Source organism: Phalacrocorax carbo, chromosome 4, assembly GCF_963921805.1.
Source record: "Phalacrocorax carbo chromosome 4, bPhaCar2.1, whole genome shotgun sequence".
Taxonomy (NCBI): Eukaryota; Metazoa; Chordata; class Aves; order Suliformes; family Phalacrocoracidae; genus Phalacrocorax; species Phalacrocorax carbo.
In genome coordinates, this window is record NC_087516.1 from 56,740,524 (window position 1) to 56,758,295 (window position 17,772).

General features: G+C 43.1%; 1 protein-coding gene across 1 annotated transcript; it reads right to left on the reverse strand.

Moving 5' to 3' along the window:
* Positions 1-426: 426 nt before the first annotated feature.
* On the reverse strand, positions 427-966 carry LOC135313252 (proline-rich protein HaeIII subfamily 1-like). Its single transcript, XM_064450818.1, has one exon. It carries the CDS (start codon positions 964-966, stop codon positions 427-429), a length of 540 nt encoding a protein of 179 aa, XP_064306888.1.
* Positions 967-17,772: the final 16,806 nt, after the last annotated feature.

Consider the following 17,772-nt stretch of genomic DNA (forward strand, 5'->3'; position numbering starts at 1 on the left):
AATTATTCACTCTTAATGAGGAAGGAAACCTCTGACATACGAGACAACTTATCCAGGGTCCAATGCTGAGGTTTGTCGCGGCATTCCTCTCTGGAGCAGGCCCGTTAGTACGGTTAGACCTCGGCGTGGGCGCTCACCCAGAGGGCGTGCGGCATGCAATTCGTTTTGAGGAGAAACTGAGGAGGAAAAAAAAATAATAAAAAAGTACAATTCGCCGCTGCGGGCGTGTTTGTTTCGCCGATCCAAACCCGCTTTTCAGCCCTCCCGTGGGGGTTTTCTCGGCCGGCCCTGGGAGCAGGGCCCCCCCCGGCCCCGGGTGACGCCCGGCCCCGGGTGACGCCCGGCCCCGCTCCCGCCGAGCCCCGGCAGGGCCGCGAGGGGGCGCCCCGCCGCCGCCGCTCGCGCCCGGCCGCCGCCGTTACGCCGTTACGGGCGGGCTGAGGGGCTGCGGGGGCTCGTCCCTGCCAGGGCCGGGGGAGCGGGGCCGCTTCCGAGGGGAGGGGGAAGGCGGCGAGAGCAGGGGCGGCCCGTCCCCTCGCGTTCGCACGGATAATCCCGCGGGTGGGGGGCGGCGTCTCCCGGGGCACCTCGCCCCGGTCCCTCCCGGCTGCGCCACGGGGAGCGCTCGCCGCCCGCCTGCCGCAGTGCCCCTGCAGCCGGCGGGCTCACCCCCGCCCCCCGCGGGAGCCATCTTCTCCGCCCGCCCCGGTGCGGCGGCTGGCGGCGCGCCCGGCCGCCCCGGGGATGCCGCTGACCCGGCGCCGCGGCGGTGGCCGGCCCCGGGCCACCCTGCCGCCGAGGAGGCGGCCCCGGGGGCGGCTGCGCTCCCAGGGCAGGCAGGCGGTCGTTCCTTCGGGTCGGGTTGCGCTTTGCTTCCCTCATTTTGCAAGCTTGCGAATTTCGTGGTTGAGCGACGAGGCTCTGGTTACCTCGCTCTGTTGCCCTGTCCTCCACTCCCTTGGGCATCCATGTGCCTTGCTGGCGTCTCTGCTAGCAAGCATCACCCGTCAGTTGGACAGAGAACGAAGGTGCCAAAAAACTAAGGCATCCTTTTTGCAAAAGAATTGTTTGACCACCAAAATATGCACTACAGGGGCATGACAGAATTTTTCAGACAGGCTCAGGTGCTTTTGAAAACGCTGCTACTTGTGTTTCCCTTGTTTAGCTTGTACGAACCCATGATACGCTGGGCCAGAACAGCAGTTATGTAGAAGAACCAGGAGTTGTTCTAAATGCCAGTGGCACATCCTATCCATCCCTCTGAGGGCAGATCTCGTCGCGGTCTGCAGCTTCCTCACAAGGGGAGGAGGAGGGGCAGGCCTGATCTCTCTGGTGACCGATGACAGGACCCCAGGGAATTGGGCAGGAAGATGTGCCAGGGGAGGTTTAGGTTGGGTATTAGGAAAAGGTTCTTCACCCAGAGGGAGGTGGAGCCCTGGAACAGGCTCCCCAGGGGGGCAGTCACAGCGCCAAGCCTGACGATAGTCAAGAAGCACTTGGACAATGCCCTCAGTGACATGGTGTGAATTTGGGGTTGTCCTGTGCAGGGGCAGGAGTTGGACTCAATGATCCTTGTGGGTCCCTTCCAACTCAGGACATTCTGTGATTGTCTTCAATGATCCATCCATCAGAAGACCTCTGCTTACAGAAGAGTTTCGTTACCACCAGCAGTAGCTTGGATTTTCTCTTTTTTCCTAGCAATATCGCTGAGCTTGGCCAGTTGGACATCAGGCCCAGCCGGACACCTTCATTGTGGTTTGTGCTGTGGGTTAGGTCACAAGCCCAAACTGATGTCATGCAGCATACCAAAAACCTCTCAAATAGTTACAGTCAGGTGTTTTCCAAGAGTGTGTATTTGCCTAGGCTTTTGATGCCTGTTCCTCTGCAGCTTGGAATAATAGTTTAAATGTTTCTCACCTTCTCCCATATGAGCAGAGGTGGCGTTTAACCACAGGAAAGTGGTGATTGGGTAATGGTTTGGATACAATTTCAGAAAAATATGAGCACAAAAGGGTTAGAGGCAGCAAAAGCAGGTATTCTGCCTAATGCCCTCAGCTACCATTAAGAAACATGAAAATCTAATTGTACTGAATGGAAATGTACATCTTCATCGCTGATTATGACACGGAAGAAAATTACTATATGATTGGCATCATAATGGCCAATGTTGAAATGTGATGACACGCCAATATGATGTACATCTCCATTAGGGATGATAAATCAAAGGTTATTCATTTGTGCTTGATTTATGCCTGGGAAATGCTACCAAGGGAAATCTTGATTTAAATCTCTGAAGTCATTAAAAAAAGCCACGCGTGCCCTCTTCTGGCAACAAATGAGAACTGTAGGCCCGGCAGTACTTTGCCCTGTTGATTTTTATTTCTGTATATAATTTAAATTTTCGGTCTTTCATTATCCCTTTCACCACCACCACGGTCTGTGATATTTTCAGTAATATAATTCATTGTTCTTTCTTGTATTTTATCTTCTGTTTCAGAAGCAGACTGGATAGCATTTAATCCGGTGAAATCTCCCTTCTCACAACCAGAGGCCTTAGTCTTGCTGGTAATCTTATTCCAGGAATAGAGCAGAAAACTGCACAAGGTCTGTGCGCTTTATTACTGAGCTTGGTGGAAAGAATTCCTATTTTCCGAGTTAGATGTGCAACACAGCCTCATGGGTATATTGAGCAGGATCTAGACCACATGAGAAAAGACTTATTAGTGAGACTGCACTTAAATTCTTTGCTGAATTGTTGGCTTATCCTAGGCAGCTACTCTATAGTTGCCTGTATTAAATAGCTGCAGAGAGAAGAGTGGAACAGAGGGTGAGAGGGAGAAAATGCCTCAACCTCTTGCCTGCTACTGTCCTCTGTGCCCCCAAGCCCTCTACCCACCTTGTTTTTCTTGTGGACAACATACCATGCTCCTTGTCACTTGTGACGGTATTGAAGCATCAGCTCTGACCTCTGTTACATACAGGTAAAGCCACAATCTTTCAGCTGCTTATATCACTCCATCCCCCAATTCTTAAATCTTCCAGCTTTTAAGATGCATCTTTTCCCACTCTTTCATGCCACTAAAATCCTTGGCTAAGTTCTCATTATTTAACGTTGCTGCAACGTCCTTTTCTCTGGCCTTGACACATGCAGCCTTGCCTTTGCCCTAATCATACTGCATGCGGCTGCTGTTGCTTCAAAGATCATTTTCCTAGCCTGTCTCTTTGAACATGTCACTCCTGTCTTGACATCCCTGCGCTATCTCCCCCCCTCCCCTATCTCGCATCAACATAAGCTGCCTATCTTCATTTTCAAGGTCCCCTGAGACCCTACCTATCATCTCTCATTGTCAGGAGGCAGGAACAGGGAACAGAGCAGCTCCAGTAACTGCCCTGCCTGAGCAGACATCCAGCTCTGCTGTGCTCGGTTCTTATATACCTTTTTAGAGCAGGATGTGGGTGAACAGGATTGGTCAGGAGAAAAAAAGGGGGGGAGGGGTGTCACTGTTAATGGCAGTCAGGAATGCAGGCAGCTGTGACATTTAAACGCGGTTACAACCTTAAAATGGGCCATCTCCTTTTGTTCAGAGTCACCATCCCCTTGTGTTCATCTCAAAGCAAGCTCTTTCTTGTTTTCTCCTCTGTGGTCTCTCTCATACATGGAGGGTACCCTGCATAAACGCCTTCAGATTTATGTTGGTAGCTCTCTACCTTTGCCATGACGTCTACAAAAGCTTTTGACAACCTTTAGACTGCTAGTGAGGTAATACTGCTGTCAGCCACACTGAGCATTCTCCTTTCCTCTATTCTCCCTCTGTCTGTTTGTATCTGTCTGAGGTCTCTTGTCCTCTCTTTAGTTTGTAATCACTTTGGGACAGGGCCATCATTTTATTCGATGCTTACACAGTGCTTCAGACAATATTTTTTGTTAGGGTTCCTGCATGGTCTAATAATACAGACAATAAATAAAAACAGTAACAGCCTGTGGCAGGTGCTCTCTTCTTGCATAGACCTCACTGATTTCAGGCTGTGGGCTGAGCAAATTGCATGAATGTGGCTTGGGTCTTGTGGGTAGCTGAGCAAAGGGCAGAAACAGAAGAGCGGTGCTGTGTGTTCCATTCTAACGTTGGCCAAAATGCCTTTAATCAAAATCCCTCCTCCCCCCCCCCACCTTTTTTTTTTTTCTTTTTTTGTCAAGCAGTGTAGAGCAGATCCAGGGGCAACCTTTTAGCTTCATGTCATTTGCTTCCAGAAAAGGGCAGGGGGGAAAGAATGCAAAAGTTTATGGGCTTTTGTTTCTTTCTGAAAAATACCACAGAAGGGCTATAAACAGCAGGAGGAAGAAAAAATCCAGACATTTGAAGATCCTTAGACCTCGCCTCTTGCCCTTTGTACTTGGTAGAAAACTACTTTAAAAGCCTAATCCTTAGCTATTTTTGTAGCCAGTAGTAAACAGAGTCTTTGCCTTAGTCTCCTACCTTGTAAATGGAGCATCTCTAACTAACACAGGGGCTGTAACCCTTTTTTTGTAAGTCCTTTGAAGATTGACAGGGATATGTCATGAATTGTTACTATTCTGTGATAACTTGAGTTCAGTTTTATTAGCAAAGTCAAAGCTTATTTGATTCTACTACCCGCTCTGACCAACTTCCAACAATGCCCGGAGCTTGCAAGAGAGAAAAGGGGATATGGCTGTATCACAAAACACTCAAAAAGGATTCTCTCTGGCTCTGAATCACAGCATTATCCATAGACAGCTCTCTTTAGGCTGATATAACTCATAAAGTGAGCAACCTTTGGGATCAGATCAGAATCCAAATTACGCAAAAGTGAGTTAAAGTACCTTAGCAATACCAATACAACACAGAACCTCAGCCTGTGTGGTTTACAGTACCAGCCAAGAGCAGACAGAAAGGAATTACTGGGAGTAATAAAGCAGAGTGCAGCGTTACAAATTCTGTATCAAAGTACTGGATAAATAAGATGAGTATCAAATGGGTTATAAAGCACCTGTTGAGAACCACAGAAAGTCGAAGTTTTAGTCTGAGCCATGCTTAGGGTGACAGTAGAGCCCTGCATTTTATTTAGCGCCTTTTAATCTGCAAGCTCCCCAAACACTTTCAGAATAGTGATTAAGAAACTGAAGGCATTCTATTGTGTTTCATGGCGTAGTCACTGATGATATTAAAATATAAACACATGATTATCACCTCTGTCAAAGCTAGATATAGTACCACTTGTTGAATTTTGTTTCCCAAAGAGATTCTTAATAAAAGACAAAAAGAGGCCCAAAAGAAGACCACAGGAAACAACCATGAATGAGCATAAGAGAAGCCAGGATGAGTAACGGGACAGATAGCGTGATGCAGTAGACAGCTGTAACACAAGATACTGGATTGTAAAGTCAGGCTCATCCTCAGTGAGAATGCTTTGCTCATTGGTACTGATCCCCTGCAGAGCCAGCAGTCCAAAGAAGATTTCATCCTGAGAAAGAGCACCCAAATTACTTGAGACCTTAAAGCAATGCAGCCTCTGTCAACTACTCTGAACTAAGGCTTAGGAGGATCATCAGGTTTATGTTTATTGCTGAAATATGACCGAAAGTTACACGCCTGAAAGAACACAAACCCACGAGAAAAGAGAAAATATAGCAAAAAATATTTCTGTGAGAACTTAAGCATAACGTTTAGATATAGCCTTGGTTTAAGTATGAGAAACAGTCCGCTTCTCCAAAGTCACTCTTTTAAATTCTTTTCCCTGTCGTATGCCCATCTTTCGTCAGCTTTAAGCTGACCCTGGTGTCTGTAACCTGGCTCTTTTTCTGTCCTGATTACTGTCGCTAATGGGCAGGCTCAGGCAGGTCTTGACAATTAAACAACAATATGGCGTTGTTGATGTCACGGGGACCATCCCACAGTGACATTCAATTGAGGAAATATGGAATTATATTTATTATGGCCTGAATGGTTTGGGGGGGGGTTGTTTGGGTTGTTGGGTTTTTTAGTTGGATTTTTTGCAACGTTTGGTACATGGGTTCTAGAAGTAGAAGAAAACACAATAGGTGAAAAGCAAGGCAGTTAATACGACTGAACAGGCATGGTAGTTAGATGGTACGCTATGGGCCAAAGTGAAGGCATTTATTTATTGTCTCAATCAAATGGCAACATAAGCGTTTTCTTTTTCCCATTATGTTATTAGTCTTATAACATGGAAAACATTTTCTTTCCCTGTGGAACTCCTCCAAGTCAATCCACCCCCATAAGGAAATCCAACCTTTAATACTTTGTAATAAATAAAACATCAGGAGTAAAGATACACAACAACACATTGTGACGAATATTACCAAAAAGCATGCACAGACCTGTTCAATAATGTCTCTTTGGAAAATTCCTCTCCTGATGTATCTAAGCACTTAAGAATTTAATATCTGAGCACCTCACAATCACTAATGGATTTTAGTCCCCCTTCACTCCAAAGGCAGAAAAGTATATTGCCCTTTTATGGATTTAGAAGCGAATAGTCAGTGACTTGCCCAGGGTCATATGTAAATCTTTTGGTGGAAGTGGGGCTTGGAGTCGGGGTTTCTGTGTCCTGGTGCAGTACCTTAAGCCTTCTTTTTACCCATTAACAGATCTGCATCATAACATTTAGGAAGGGTCTGTGTGATGCATAATGCTCTTTGGCTTTCTTTAATATCCCAGGTTCTTCTAGTCCTGACTAATCATCAAGAAGAGTTTGCTATTAGCTTAGCCTTTAAGAGAAGCCGCTCTCCTGTGCGGTATACATTTGCCCTGACCTTAGGAGTTGTACGCAGCCCTACAACAATTTGCATATTTGCAGCCTGGCAAGGTTCAGGACCAAGGTTTGCAATGTATTTTATAGCACCTTGCTGCATATGGCTTGGTTGGAAAAATCTGCACAATCAAAGTGATAAAAAAACAATCAAATAAAAAAACCTCCCTCCAGCCAAGACCTAAAAGAGCGGATGGCCACTCAGTCGATTCTACACCCATATTTAAGTTGTCTAACCCCTACCTAAGGGAGCACTTAAGCACTTTAGCCTTAAATGCATGGGCAATCACGTTGCCTCAGGGTGGGGAGTTGGGGAGAATATTAATCTGCTTTGCTGGGTCAGGACCCTGACCCGGAGTCCGTGGATATTTGATTCTTTTGAAAACCAGGCCATTTCTTTAGTGTTTTATGTGGATTTGGGAGTCTAATTTTAGGTAGATGTATTTTTTAAATCCAGGCCTAAACACGCTCCCCATAGGAAACGCAGCATCCCTGATATTTGGGTCAGAACGCTCCCACTAGGGATATTTTCTTTAAACCACTGGCCAGCAAAGAAAGAAACCAACCAGAACAACCGCCCCTGCAGCACCCTCCCCCCGCAAGCCTTTTTTACCCCCAAGGTTAGTTTGGGTCCCTGGGTACATTTTGAATGGCTGTTGATACAAAGTCATGCTCTTTTCCTTTTCATGCCACTTATTTAAAGAGGAATCTTGAAGCAGTTGTTTACTGCAGCAATGCTTAGGAAGAAAAAGAATAGCGAGTGTATTTTCAAATGCCCTTAGCAGCTTTCTTTTTATTTTGCTCTCCAAGCCCCTGCTATTCAAGTTCTCTTCTCCTCAGAGCACTAACAGCTAAATTGTTCTATGCACACAGCTCCCATTAGCAAAAGAAGGAGTCATGCACATCATTCCCATGAACCACTTTAACAGCATAGTCCTGTGTGACAAGATGTGCCTCAAAAAGAAAGGATGCTAGATAAATATTAACCACACAGTGTTCTCATTTTAACATACATTTAAAATAGCATTTGCATTTTAAAAATGTACACTTATATTATTAGGCATCAGTCATCTTTGTCTTACCAGTTTAAGAAATTAGATATGCCACAGCATAACAAATCTGCGTTAGAAGCATGGGGTTTGCTGTTTTATGTTGGAGAAAAAAGGGGGGGCCTGACGTTTGAATTTACTGTCATACCTCAATAATCCACAAACCCTAATTTCTCAGCAATGACTTCGTGTCCTTCGCTTTACATTAATTGCATTGAAATTTCCATCAATTATTCAACCTCTCAGTAGTCACAACTCATTTAATATCTCTTGCTCCATGCAGACAATCTGAGGTCTCACTGTGCTTAGATTCTTATATGGACAGACAGCGTGATTTCTTTACAGGGCAGAGACTCCCTTGAAATCCTCCTGCCTCTTGAAAAAGGTTCAGTTTAATATGAATTAAAGTATGCCTCTGACTAACTCTCATTAGGGAAGCATATCAATTTCATTGATTGCATCAAAATCAAGCTCAAAAGTATAATCACAAATTTATATACTCTCGTTACATAGATTCAAACGTACTATGTAGTATAAAGGAAATAGAAATATTTTTTGTTGGGTAGTGTGGGAGGAGAGAAAAACATGTTTTTCCTAATCTCAGACAATTAGTTTCTGATTTATATCTCAAAGCACATCAGTTGGTAAACCTTACAATTTCATCTTAGCTAGCATAGCTGTGGATGGCTTTACAGAAAACTCATAAAAATTTAAAACCATTTTCTAAGTCTAGTAGACTTTTCTTCTCTGTTATCAACGACAGCGAGTTCTGGTGTCTAGATGCAGATTTTGTATTTAAAACAAGATCCTCTTTTGGATGAGTTTGCTTTTCTAATTAAATAAGCAGACCTCTCATTCTTCATGGTTAACAGCAGTGATTGACATTCCGGATACGCATGAATATTTTTCTGTAACCATTGATACCAGTAACTAGAAAAACAAGCAAATAGTCCCAATTTCATAATGAAAGGTAGAAATTGTGTATCTTAAATACCTCGATCCACGTTCAAAATGACCATGCAACCATGCTCGAGTGCATGGCTATAACTTTAAAACATAGCAACCTTAAAGGTGAAGTGCACCCCTGATAACTGATATTCTCCAAGCAGTAGTTACCATTTACTCACAATTTTGGAGAACGCAAAAACATAAAAGCTACTGCTCCCAGAATTGTTGCATATTACCACCATTCATCAAACCGTTGTCTTTGTGGTCAGTATCTTTTCTTCCCCGCTTTATATTATTTTCATATTCTTTTATCACCAACTTGGAGTCTGCGAGAATCTGCACAATAACAAACCAGTGAGTTTATGCGGCAAAAGACTGCAGCATGGACAAGAGAATGATTTCAAGTACTGTGCTTCCAGGTGGCTTACTTAAACCATAACAAAATAATTAAAAATTGCTTGACCATACCTTTTTAATTGGCTCCCTGATAGAAGGGTTAATAGGAGTTCTAATACCTGTGTAAAAAAAAGACAGATAAAGAAAACAGTGTAATGTAAAATAATTCAGATTGTCTCTGTGTAAATGAGGCAATAAATGCCTGCAACACGAAGCTTAGTCTGACTTCACAGCAGGGCCTGGTGCTTAATTGAAAGTCCTAACTAGACCCATTTATCAAAGAAATCACTCAGAGGGAAATTTAATTATCACAATTAATCTATATTTTTTTAGAAAGTCTTGGCAAAGCACACTGAAAATTTCTCCGGGAAAAATTTTATAGTGTTATAACCAAAAAAGTCAAGCGCCAAACTTCTCCCCCCTCAGAGGAAAAAAAAAGGGCAGGCAGGCACAGGGCATGTTGTGCGAGGAGCTCCTTGTAACGCCACTTAGGCACAGCCGAGAGTAACGAGCACCGTCACAGCAGGAGCTCAAATGGAAATATTTCTTCCTAAGTCACAAAATTGCTCCCTTTGCAAGCTGGAGAGAAACCTGGCTTTTTGAGAGAGCTGCCCCACGACGTGCCCACGGACTCCGTGTCCTTGCCGCAGTTTTGCTTGGCTCTGCAGGACTCCTGGCACCCCTCAGCTGCCCGCTGTGAGCCCCTGCCGACAGTTTGCCTCAGTGCACGCACAGGAGAGCCCAGAGGCACAACCTGGCCTCTGCTCAGTAACTAGCTAACTAGCATGTGATGCTTTGGTAAAGTAAGGAACCAGTGGCACATTTTGTTTTAAGCACTGGCATCAAGAAGATGTCTTAGGTCGAGTTGCCCGTGCTCAGCACTGCATCAGTGTCGAGTTTGCTCCAGTGAGCAAAAGGCCATTCTGAAACCAAGGCATTTCCCATGAGTAACTGGTGACATTCAACTCCAAGCTGGCTTTGCCTTAGCAGTTGTACGAGTTGGGAAGGAAGGTAGCTCTGAGCTGTGTTCCTACACAGCTTCTCGCATTTGGCATTTCCCAAGAGGTTTTCATTTGCTTGCTTTTTAAAGACCAGGTGACATTTAACAGTCTAGTTAAATTGCCTCTCTTATTTTGAAAAACTGCCCCTTCTTTTTATGTGGAGCCCTACCTCTGTTTCTATGCCTCCAACGCAAGCCTGGGGTGCTGCAGAAGGCTACTTGTGGAGCACTTGTGGAGCAGATAACAAATAGAGTTACATCTCTGTGTATCACATGGCACTTCACATGCCTATGTGAAGATGAAAAGAAAGCCCCGAGAAAGTATGCAAGTCTGTGCCATGATAAAAATCCTCTTCAGTCAATCAACGAGCTGGTAGCCCATAGGTTTTTATGGCTTCTGGATGCTAGCGTTCAGCAAGTGATAGGCAGGAGTCTGCTCCTTCACTTTGAGAGTGGGGAGCTCCAGTGCTTCCATTGGCGGCAGGGTGCAAAGAGCTGGCATACTGGCATTGGCTTCAATGAAGGGCAACAGCAAGCGCTTGCAAGGACAGGGAAAATGGGGCCAGAGATTTTCTTGCCCTTTGTGTGGCTTGCACAGCCCCACACCTACTCATGTTTCCCCAGGCTTAAAGGGAGTCCATAAGACATACTAAGCATAATTTTCCTGTCCACGCTTCAGAGTCAGAGAACATTAGAAATTATGACCCACGTTAACATTTTTGTGCGTGCCCTTTTTCCCACTTCTTCAGTGGAAAAACTTGCAGCTTGGTCTCCCGATGTCACTGAAGCTGTTTACTGCCTTTTTTTTTTTTTCCTGTGCTCCCTACATTATTCAGCTTACACTAATCACCAGAGGGGAAGGAAACAACTCCAGAGCAGATTGAATTACCGTTTAATTGGGCATCCTGTGAAATAAACATTGTGACTTGGATAAGATTAAAATGTGAGTCACAAGTCTGGTGAGTTTTCAAGTGTTAGGGAATGTGGTGAGGGAATTAGGCAAAAGCAGCAAGGAGAGAGCAGCTAGGAGCAATGCTCAGCAGAACAGCAACTGCTGGACACAGTCACTTGTTTTCACTAGGATCAGGCTAAAACCGCAATGGATAGAATTGGGCAAAACAACTGACAGTTCTTTATTTAAGAAGAATTATATTTTCAAACAAATTTCCATTTATATTCATTTGCCTGTACTGAACGCATCTGTGAATGCCCTCTGGCAATATGCCACTGTCCAGCTCAGCTAAATTCTTAGATATTAAAAATGAGTACTTAGAAGTGCTTCTGAAAAAGGACGTCACCAACAGGTTTGGCATCTTCCATGCACTCTCCGTTTATGTTTCATACTTTGCAGGACTTCCGGTGAGTAGATTTGCTGGAAGAAACAAGTTGCAGACACAGAAATAAAAACTATGTTGTAGAATATTCGTTAAAATATGAATCTCAAGTGCATAATCGTGACCGTTGACATGAGCCTCACTTGATTTACTTGCATAGACCTGATGTTGCATTTAGGACAGAGATCCTCATTCAGCCACTTAACACATGTCAAACTCCTACTTCACAAGCTTACCTAAGTTCAGCTGTCCCTGGACTGCTTTCTCCTTTGCCTCCCTCCTGAGGCAAAGGGGAGGCTGGCTGCGGTGGAAGATTTTGTGATGTTTCTGGCAGATATTGCCCAGGCTCCAGATCAACTGGTCTGTTCTGCATTGCAATAGCGACTGGTGGAAGCCATTGCCGGCTGCTGTCTCCCAGCGGTGGCTGCACACCAGCCACCTGGGAAGGAAAGGCTCCGCAGCCTATGACAATTCCCCAAGCTCTCTGATCCTCAGGATATTTATTGTGGCTTGGAAATTACAAAGCTTGTTGGTTTGCTGTTTACCACCAGGTGGCCTAACTATTCCACCGTTCATGAGGAACCAAGACTCCATTAGAGAACAGCAGCTGGAACTTTTTAAGCTTTACATATTTTTCTTCCCAAGCCTCCACCTCCCCTCCTTCCCCCTCATTCAGTTGATTAAAAGCGATCAGGGCTGCTCTGATTTCTCAGCTCAATCATTTTCTCTAAGCAATTGAGAAAGCTTGTGCTTCCAGCAGTCCAGCCCTAGCTTTAGAGATTGAGCTCAACTATCTCTATTTACCTCTTGATCCAAATGAACTCTTGCCATAACAACGCAGGTAACTCGGACTTTTCCTTGTGCTTCAGTATCTGGAGATGGATTCCCGCTTGTTATCCTCCAACATGTCACCAGTAGTTGGTTTTATGACCACCCGGGAGTTCTGTGCTGGCCACGTAAGCTGAATTTGAAGCTGCCTTGTGTCCCCAGAGCATCGCAGCATGGATTCAGTGGGCCACAGGATCTGACTCTGCAAATGGGTTTTGATTTTTAAAACCACAGAGAGTTTGGGACTTCAGCAGTCCCCCCACTCGGTAGTTTTGGGGTAACTGTTTGGGAGCTGGCTGAGCTAACAGCTCCTTGGGTTTCCATAGAAGCTGACATTACAACTTACTCCATTAAAAGTCCTACCACTGTAGGCTGACTTCCAGGCTTGGACTGGAAGGAGATAGACTTCCTGATCTAAAAATGGGAAGGAAGATACTCTCAAGTGTTCATCTCTGGGTTTTTTTCTGACGAGAAGCGTGGGGAAAGATCTAGCTGATGTCACAGCAGTATGAACTAAGAATAACTACATAGCTACATTAATACTGATAATGCAGGTATTGGGAGGCCGCTGGATGACTTCTTAGGAGAAGGAAGCATGGTTTCAGGAGAAGATGAGTTATTTCATATACTGCAACACTGATGGCTTAATTTTGTATTTTCAACCATTTGTGTAATGCCTGAAAGCTTTCGGAAGGTACTTTCAAAACACATCTCGGTAACTAAAGTGATTAAGAGTATTTGGTTATAATATCCGTGATTCATTTGTTTACCTGTCTTTGTAATTATGCATTTAGGTTTTGATGTGAGCGGGTACAAATATGGCAGGTAGGAACATCATATGAGAACCCAGCAATAGAAGCATCTTCCCAAGATCAGTTCAGATCAGCTCTCAAACTGGTGCCTGACAATCCCAAATCAAAGGCATGCAGTTTCTGAATGCCCCCTGTCGTAACACAATTGCAGCACAAGAGAGAACTCCATTGGGCAGATTTTCCTAAAGGATGTGGTGATTGAACTTTTAAAAATACCAGTCATTTGGAGAAAATTTCAGGAGTCTTTAAATTACTTTGGTAAATGGATTAGTTATAAATAATAAATACCTGGGAGTCAGGAGAGACTTTCAGTTGCATCACAAAAATGTCATGAAGTAATACTGGATATTTCAGCTACTTTAACCTAGCCTTGGGCAGAGAAGAGTCCAATTCTGATCATTTGCAGGATAAGCAATCAAATTCAGGGTAACGAGGCTTTAGCCAAGGTGTTACTCTGGATTTACACCTCTGCAGATAGAATCAGATGCTATCTCCTAGTCTATGCATCCTCTGAGAATAGAATTAATTTTGAATTCTCGTATCATCTGCTTGCTTGTGCACTTATTTCCTAACTGTCTGACTGAGTGAGCTATTCTGGGTCAGTATGATTTAGGCATCCTTTATTACACAGTTTCCAATTCAGTACATTTTTTAATCAAGACTAAATTGAAGTCAGGTTCCAGGTACATATAAATATAATATATATTTAGTGAATACATTGCAATCCCCAGGTCTAATTCTGAATGTAACTGTAATAGAACAAAAAATATGAAGGTTCCTTTATTTCATAGAGGAGTGTTAAAATATTACCACTTCTTAAAGGCAAGTTAAGACCTATTTTCATATTTTTAAAATCACATTAGCTAAAAGCTTGTTAAGGAATAAATAGTCCAGAGGGTAATTGAGACTTAGCTGGCTTAAGCATTAATGAATCAAAATCAGATGCCAGATCATTAATTAATTCTACAAATTATAACGTTGCCATTACCGGCAAATACTATGAGAAGTAATACCAAGGAGCAAATTAAACTGCATAGTTTCCCTTCTTACTAAGTATCTTTTGCCAAAAATAAAAATGCAGTGGTTATTTTTGGTTGCTTACATACAGCACCTATATTTTTAAAACTTCTGGATGATTCTTAACTTGTAAAAACATTTCAATTTCTTTAACATGCTATTTATAGAATGTGCCTATCGTAGACTATAAGGATATTTCCATCAGTGCCGTAACCCATGGAAAGTAAAATGTAGCAAAGTGACAGAAAAGTCAATTCGACACTTCTGAAGCCTCACAAAAATTCACACCCCTTCAAATCAGCCTTTTTGGCAAAAGACAGGATAATAGACGGGTCTTGCAATGTGGCCTGAAGTGCAACCATCTCAGGCTCTGTCAGACCAACGCGGAAAATGAATTAGAGGGGAAGCGAGAGAGGCAAAAGAGAAGGTCAGCTGGACATTTCTAGTCACCACTTCTCATCCCACAACAAGAAGGAAACTTCAATATATTTAGAGGGTGGCAGACTTTAAAAACTGTCTTACAGTGTGGAGAACCAATCTGTTCACAATGGGCTGTGAGAAGATACCACTGAGGCCAGAACTTCATGAGGACTAAAATACTTAACAGTGATGAGGTGATACAACGTGAGATGATATAATGAGATATCACACCAGTCTAGTCAGAGTAAAACTTTAGGCCCAAAATGACAGAGTTTTTATACCTTTCTCTGAAAACTCACAGTATTTGAACTCTTTGTCAGATGTGGTATATCTTTTCCAAAGATATACCAAATATTATCTAGGATCTAGAATATGCAGGTTCTTCTAAAGCATAATCAAAATGCTTTAATTAAGTCTGGAGACCAATCAAAAGCCAACACACTGCACCACTAGTATAATAGTTGGCTCAATTAAGCGTCATTAAGTAAGTGGCTAGGTACAATCTCCTCTAGCTGAGATTAAGTTATCCTGAAGGATCCAGCAGAGACTGTCACGTCTGATGCCCATAAGGGCAAGCTGTGGAAGAATGTCCCATTTTTTCCTCCATATTCATTGTGATTTTCGTTCAATTTCCTTCCTCTTTTTAACTGAAAAAAGAAGTCTGGATGGATCTCTTTTTTTTTCTTTTTATTTTTTTCTTTTTTTCCAGGAATAATACAAAGACATTCTGAAATAGAAATATTTTTTGTGGTTTCCCAAAACCAAATGCAGCTCAGTTTCCAGTAGGAATCAGAGACTCATGAATCTCTACTTTTCAGCTGAAGAACAATAGGATGGTACCTTGTTTCAGCCCTCAGCATCTGTCCACCATCGGTGGCAGACAAATCTTCTTTGCCCATGTATAATGTAGATCGGAGAGCGTTAGCACCATGCCAACTGTCTTTTTTTGATGGCTTCATATATATGCTGAATAGATAAATTCTTGGTAATTTGTCAGCCTTTGGGATCTGTGAACTACCTAAAGGTGTTGACCTTTGCCGTGCAATAAAAATGAAACTGGCAATAGGCACCACTATATATAATAATGCATTCTAATAGATCTACATTATCTACCCCTATACTGAATTCATGGTCCTTTTCCATGTCTGGAGAGGACAGATAATACCAGAGCTGTATTATTACAACTTTTGGCCTTCTGCCAAAATGAAAGCATCTAAAAATAGACCAGTAATTATGATTGGCCTCTGAAGTAGCTGTCTTGAACACAAGTCCAGAAGCAGCTGACAGCAGCCAACAGTGGGTGCCGAGGAAGCATGTAGGGATGCTCCCTCCAAGGACTTTTCCAGCCTGCAACTATTTGCAGCTCGGCAACTTCTCAAGGTATTTAATAGTCCTTGAAGAATTTTTCTGGTATGAATTTGTCCGGTCATTCTTTTCGTTAACTCTATATTAAGTAACAAATATCGCCAGTATGGGTCACTCTTCAGGTTTTAGTCCATCAGGCTACCCTGCTAGATTGGTGAAAAGATGACTTTTTTTTGTAATGACTCAGAGGTGGAAAGGACTCTCTTTACACGGTTGGATGGCCAAGTTCATGGTGAAATAGCTGCTATAATTCTGCTGGGATTTCATATTATCATTAATGATTTGCTAGGGCACTTGAAGCCTGCTATGCTAGCTATCACTTAAAAGGATTTAAAATCTAAACACATTAAAAAAACTCTGCATTCGCTCTGCGTGGCTTACGTTCCTATTTTCTGACACTACAGCCCTAATTCTTTTGACACTCTGAAGTCTGTCACTGATGGAAATTATTATTGCCACTGTTGTCAAGGAAAACTACAAGCCCAAACCAGGAACATCTACAACTGTGGTGTGAAAGCAGGGAATATTCAGCTGCTGTAGAAACATCTTCTGCATGAAACTGTCTTGCTCTTTAGCTTTTGTTTTCATCTTTTTCCACCCATGGAAATTAATTAATTACAGTAATTAACAGTTAGACCAAATCTATGCAGGCTAACAGAAACTTTGTTCCAGATGGACTCTGCTGTGTAATGAGGGGCAGTTGATAGTGACTTTTTCTTTTTCAAAGGGAGTCCAATGGTAGATCATGGTTATGGCAGTTTGGGAGTAAGGAAACAAAACCATCTCTCATCCGTGCAAGTAAGATGTCTGATGACAAATAAATAACACTAACTGGTAAGTGGCACCAAAATAGATGCATATTTTTTTGTCCAGTTGTTACTGTCTTGCAAGCTTTCAGATAATTTATTGAGATAATTTCTATAGAATTGATTTTTGTGTATGGGTTTATTGGATAGGTGAGCACCCATTGATGCTTACACATGGTGGCCCTGTCACACAGTGCTGTATAATCAACAGTCACCCAAAGATTGGATGGTCTGGAAGAAGCATTAGGTGGGGCATGATTTCTCTAAAAAAATAGTTATGCCAATATAATGTCCCAGACAGGCTCACTTATTTCGATATACATGTGCCTTTTTTGTCTTCGATTGTGTCACCTTGGACGCTTTTATCACTGAATGAAAGCAACTGTATGCCAATTGAATTGAGTTGCTATAATTAAGATAACTGTAGTGGTGCAAAAAGGAAAACTTTCTATGCAGCCATGCTGTCACCTTGGCCCTAAGGCCGTATCTTCCACCTTTGATGGAGAGGCTGAGGTCAACAATGCTGGTTAATTTGCCACAGCCCTGGGATTTTAGATGCTCCTGTTCTTATACCCAAATGTCCCTAACCCAGTTCCCACTGTGTCACGTTTAAATTACAAGTTCATTGGCACACACCTTCAATGAGCTAGAATGCACTCTTCCTGCTCCACTGTCATTTACACTGAGGGATCTCAAAGAGAAAGAAAGAGAAAGACAGCAGAATATACTCAAAGAGCTTTTTAGATTAACAATTCAGGGAATATTATAAATCATAGTAGAAGCAAGGTGGGCGTTTTTTTCTTGTTTGTTTATGAAGCTGTCCTGGAAGGTGTGACACAATGGGGAAAGTTCTGCCTTTAGGAAAGTTAATGGGAAACAATTCAGCAGTTGCAACAGGGTGGGATTTTTCTGACTGTGTATTGTCCTGTTCCTATCCTTCCTCCTCTGCCACCTCTCCAGCACACATACAGTAGACAAAGAACACTGCCTCTGTTATTTCAGCTGTCA

Bases quoted from the DNA above. Each gene is read 5' to 3' on its own strand.
- LOC135313252 (XM_064450818.1), bottom strand. From the start codon at position 966: ATGCCCAAGGGAGTGGAGGACAGGGCAACAGAGCGAGGTAACCAGAGC.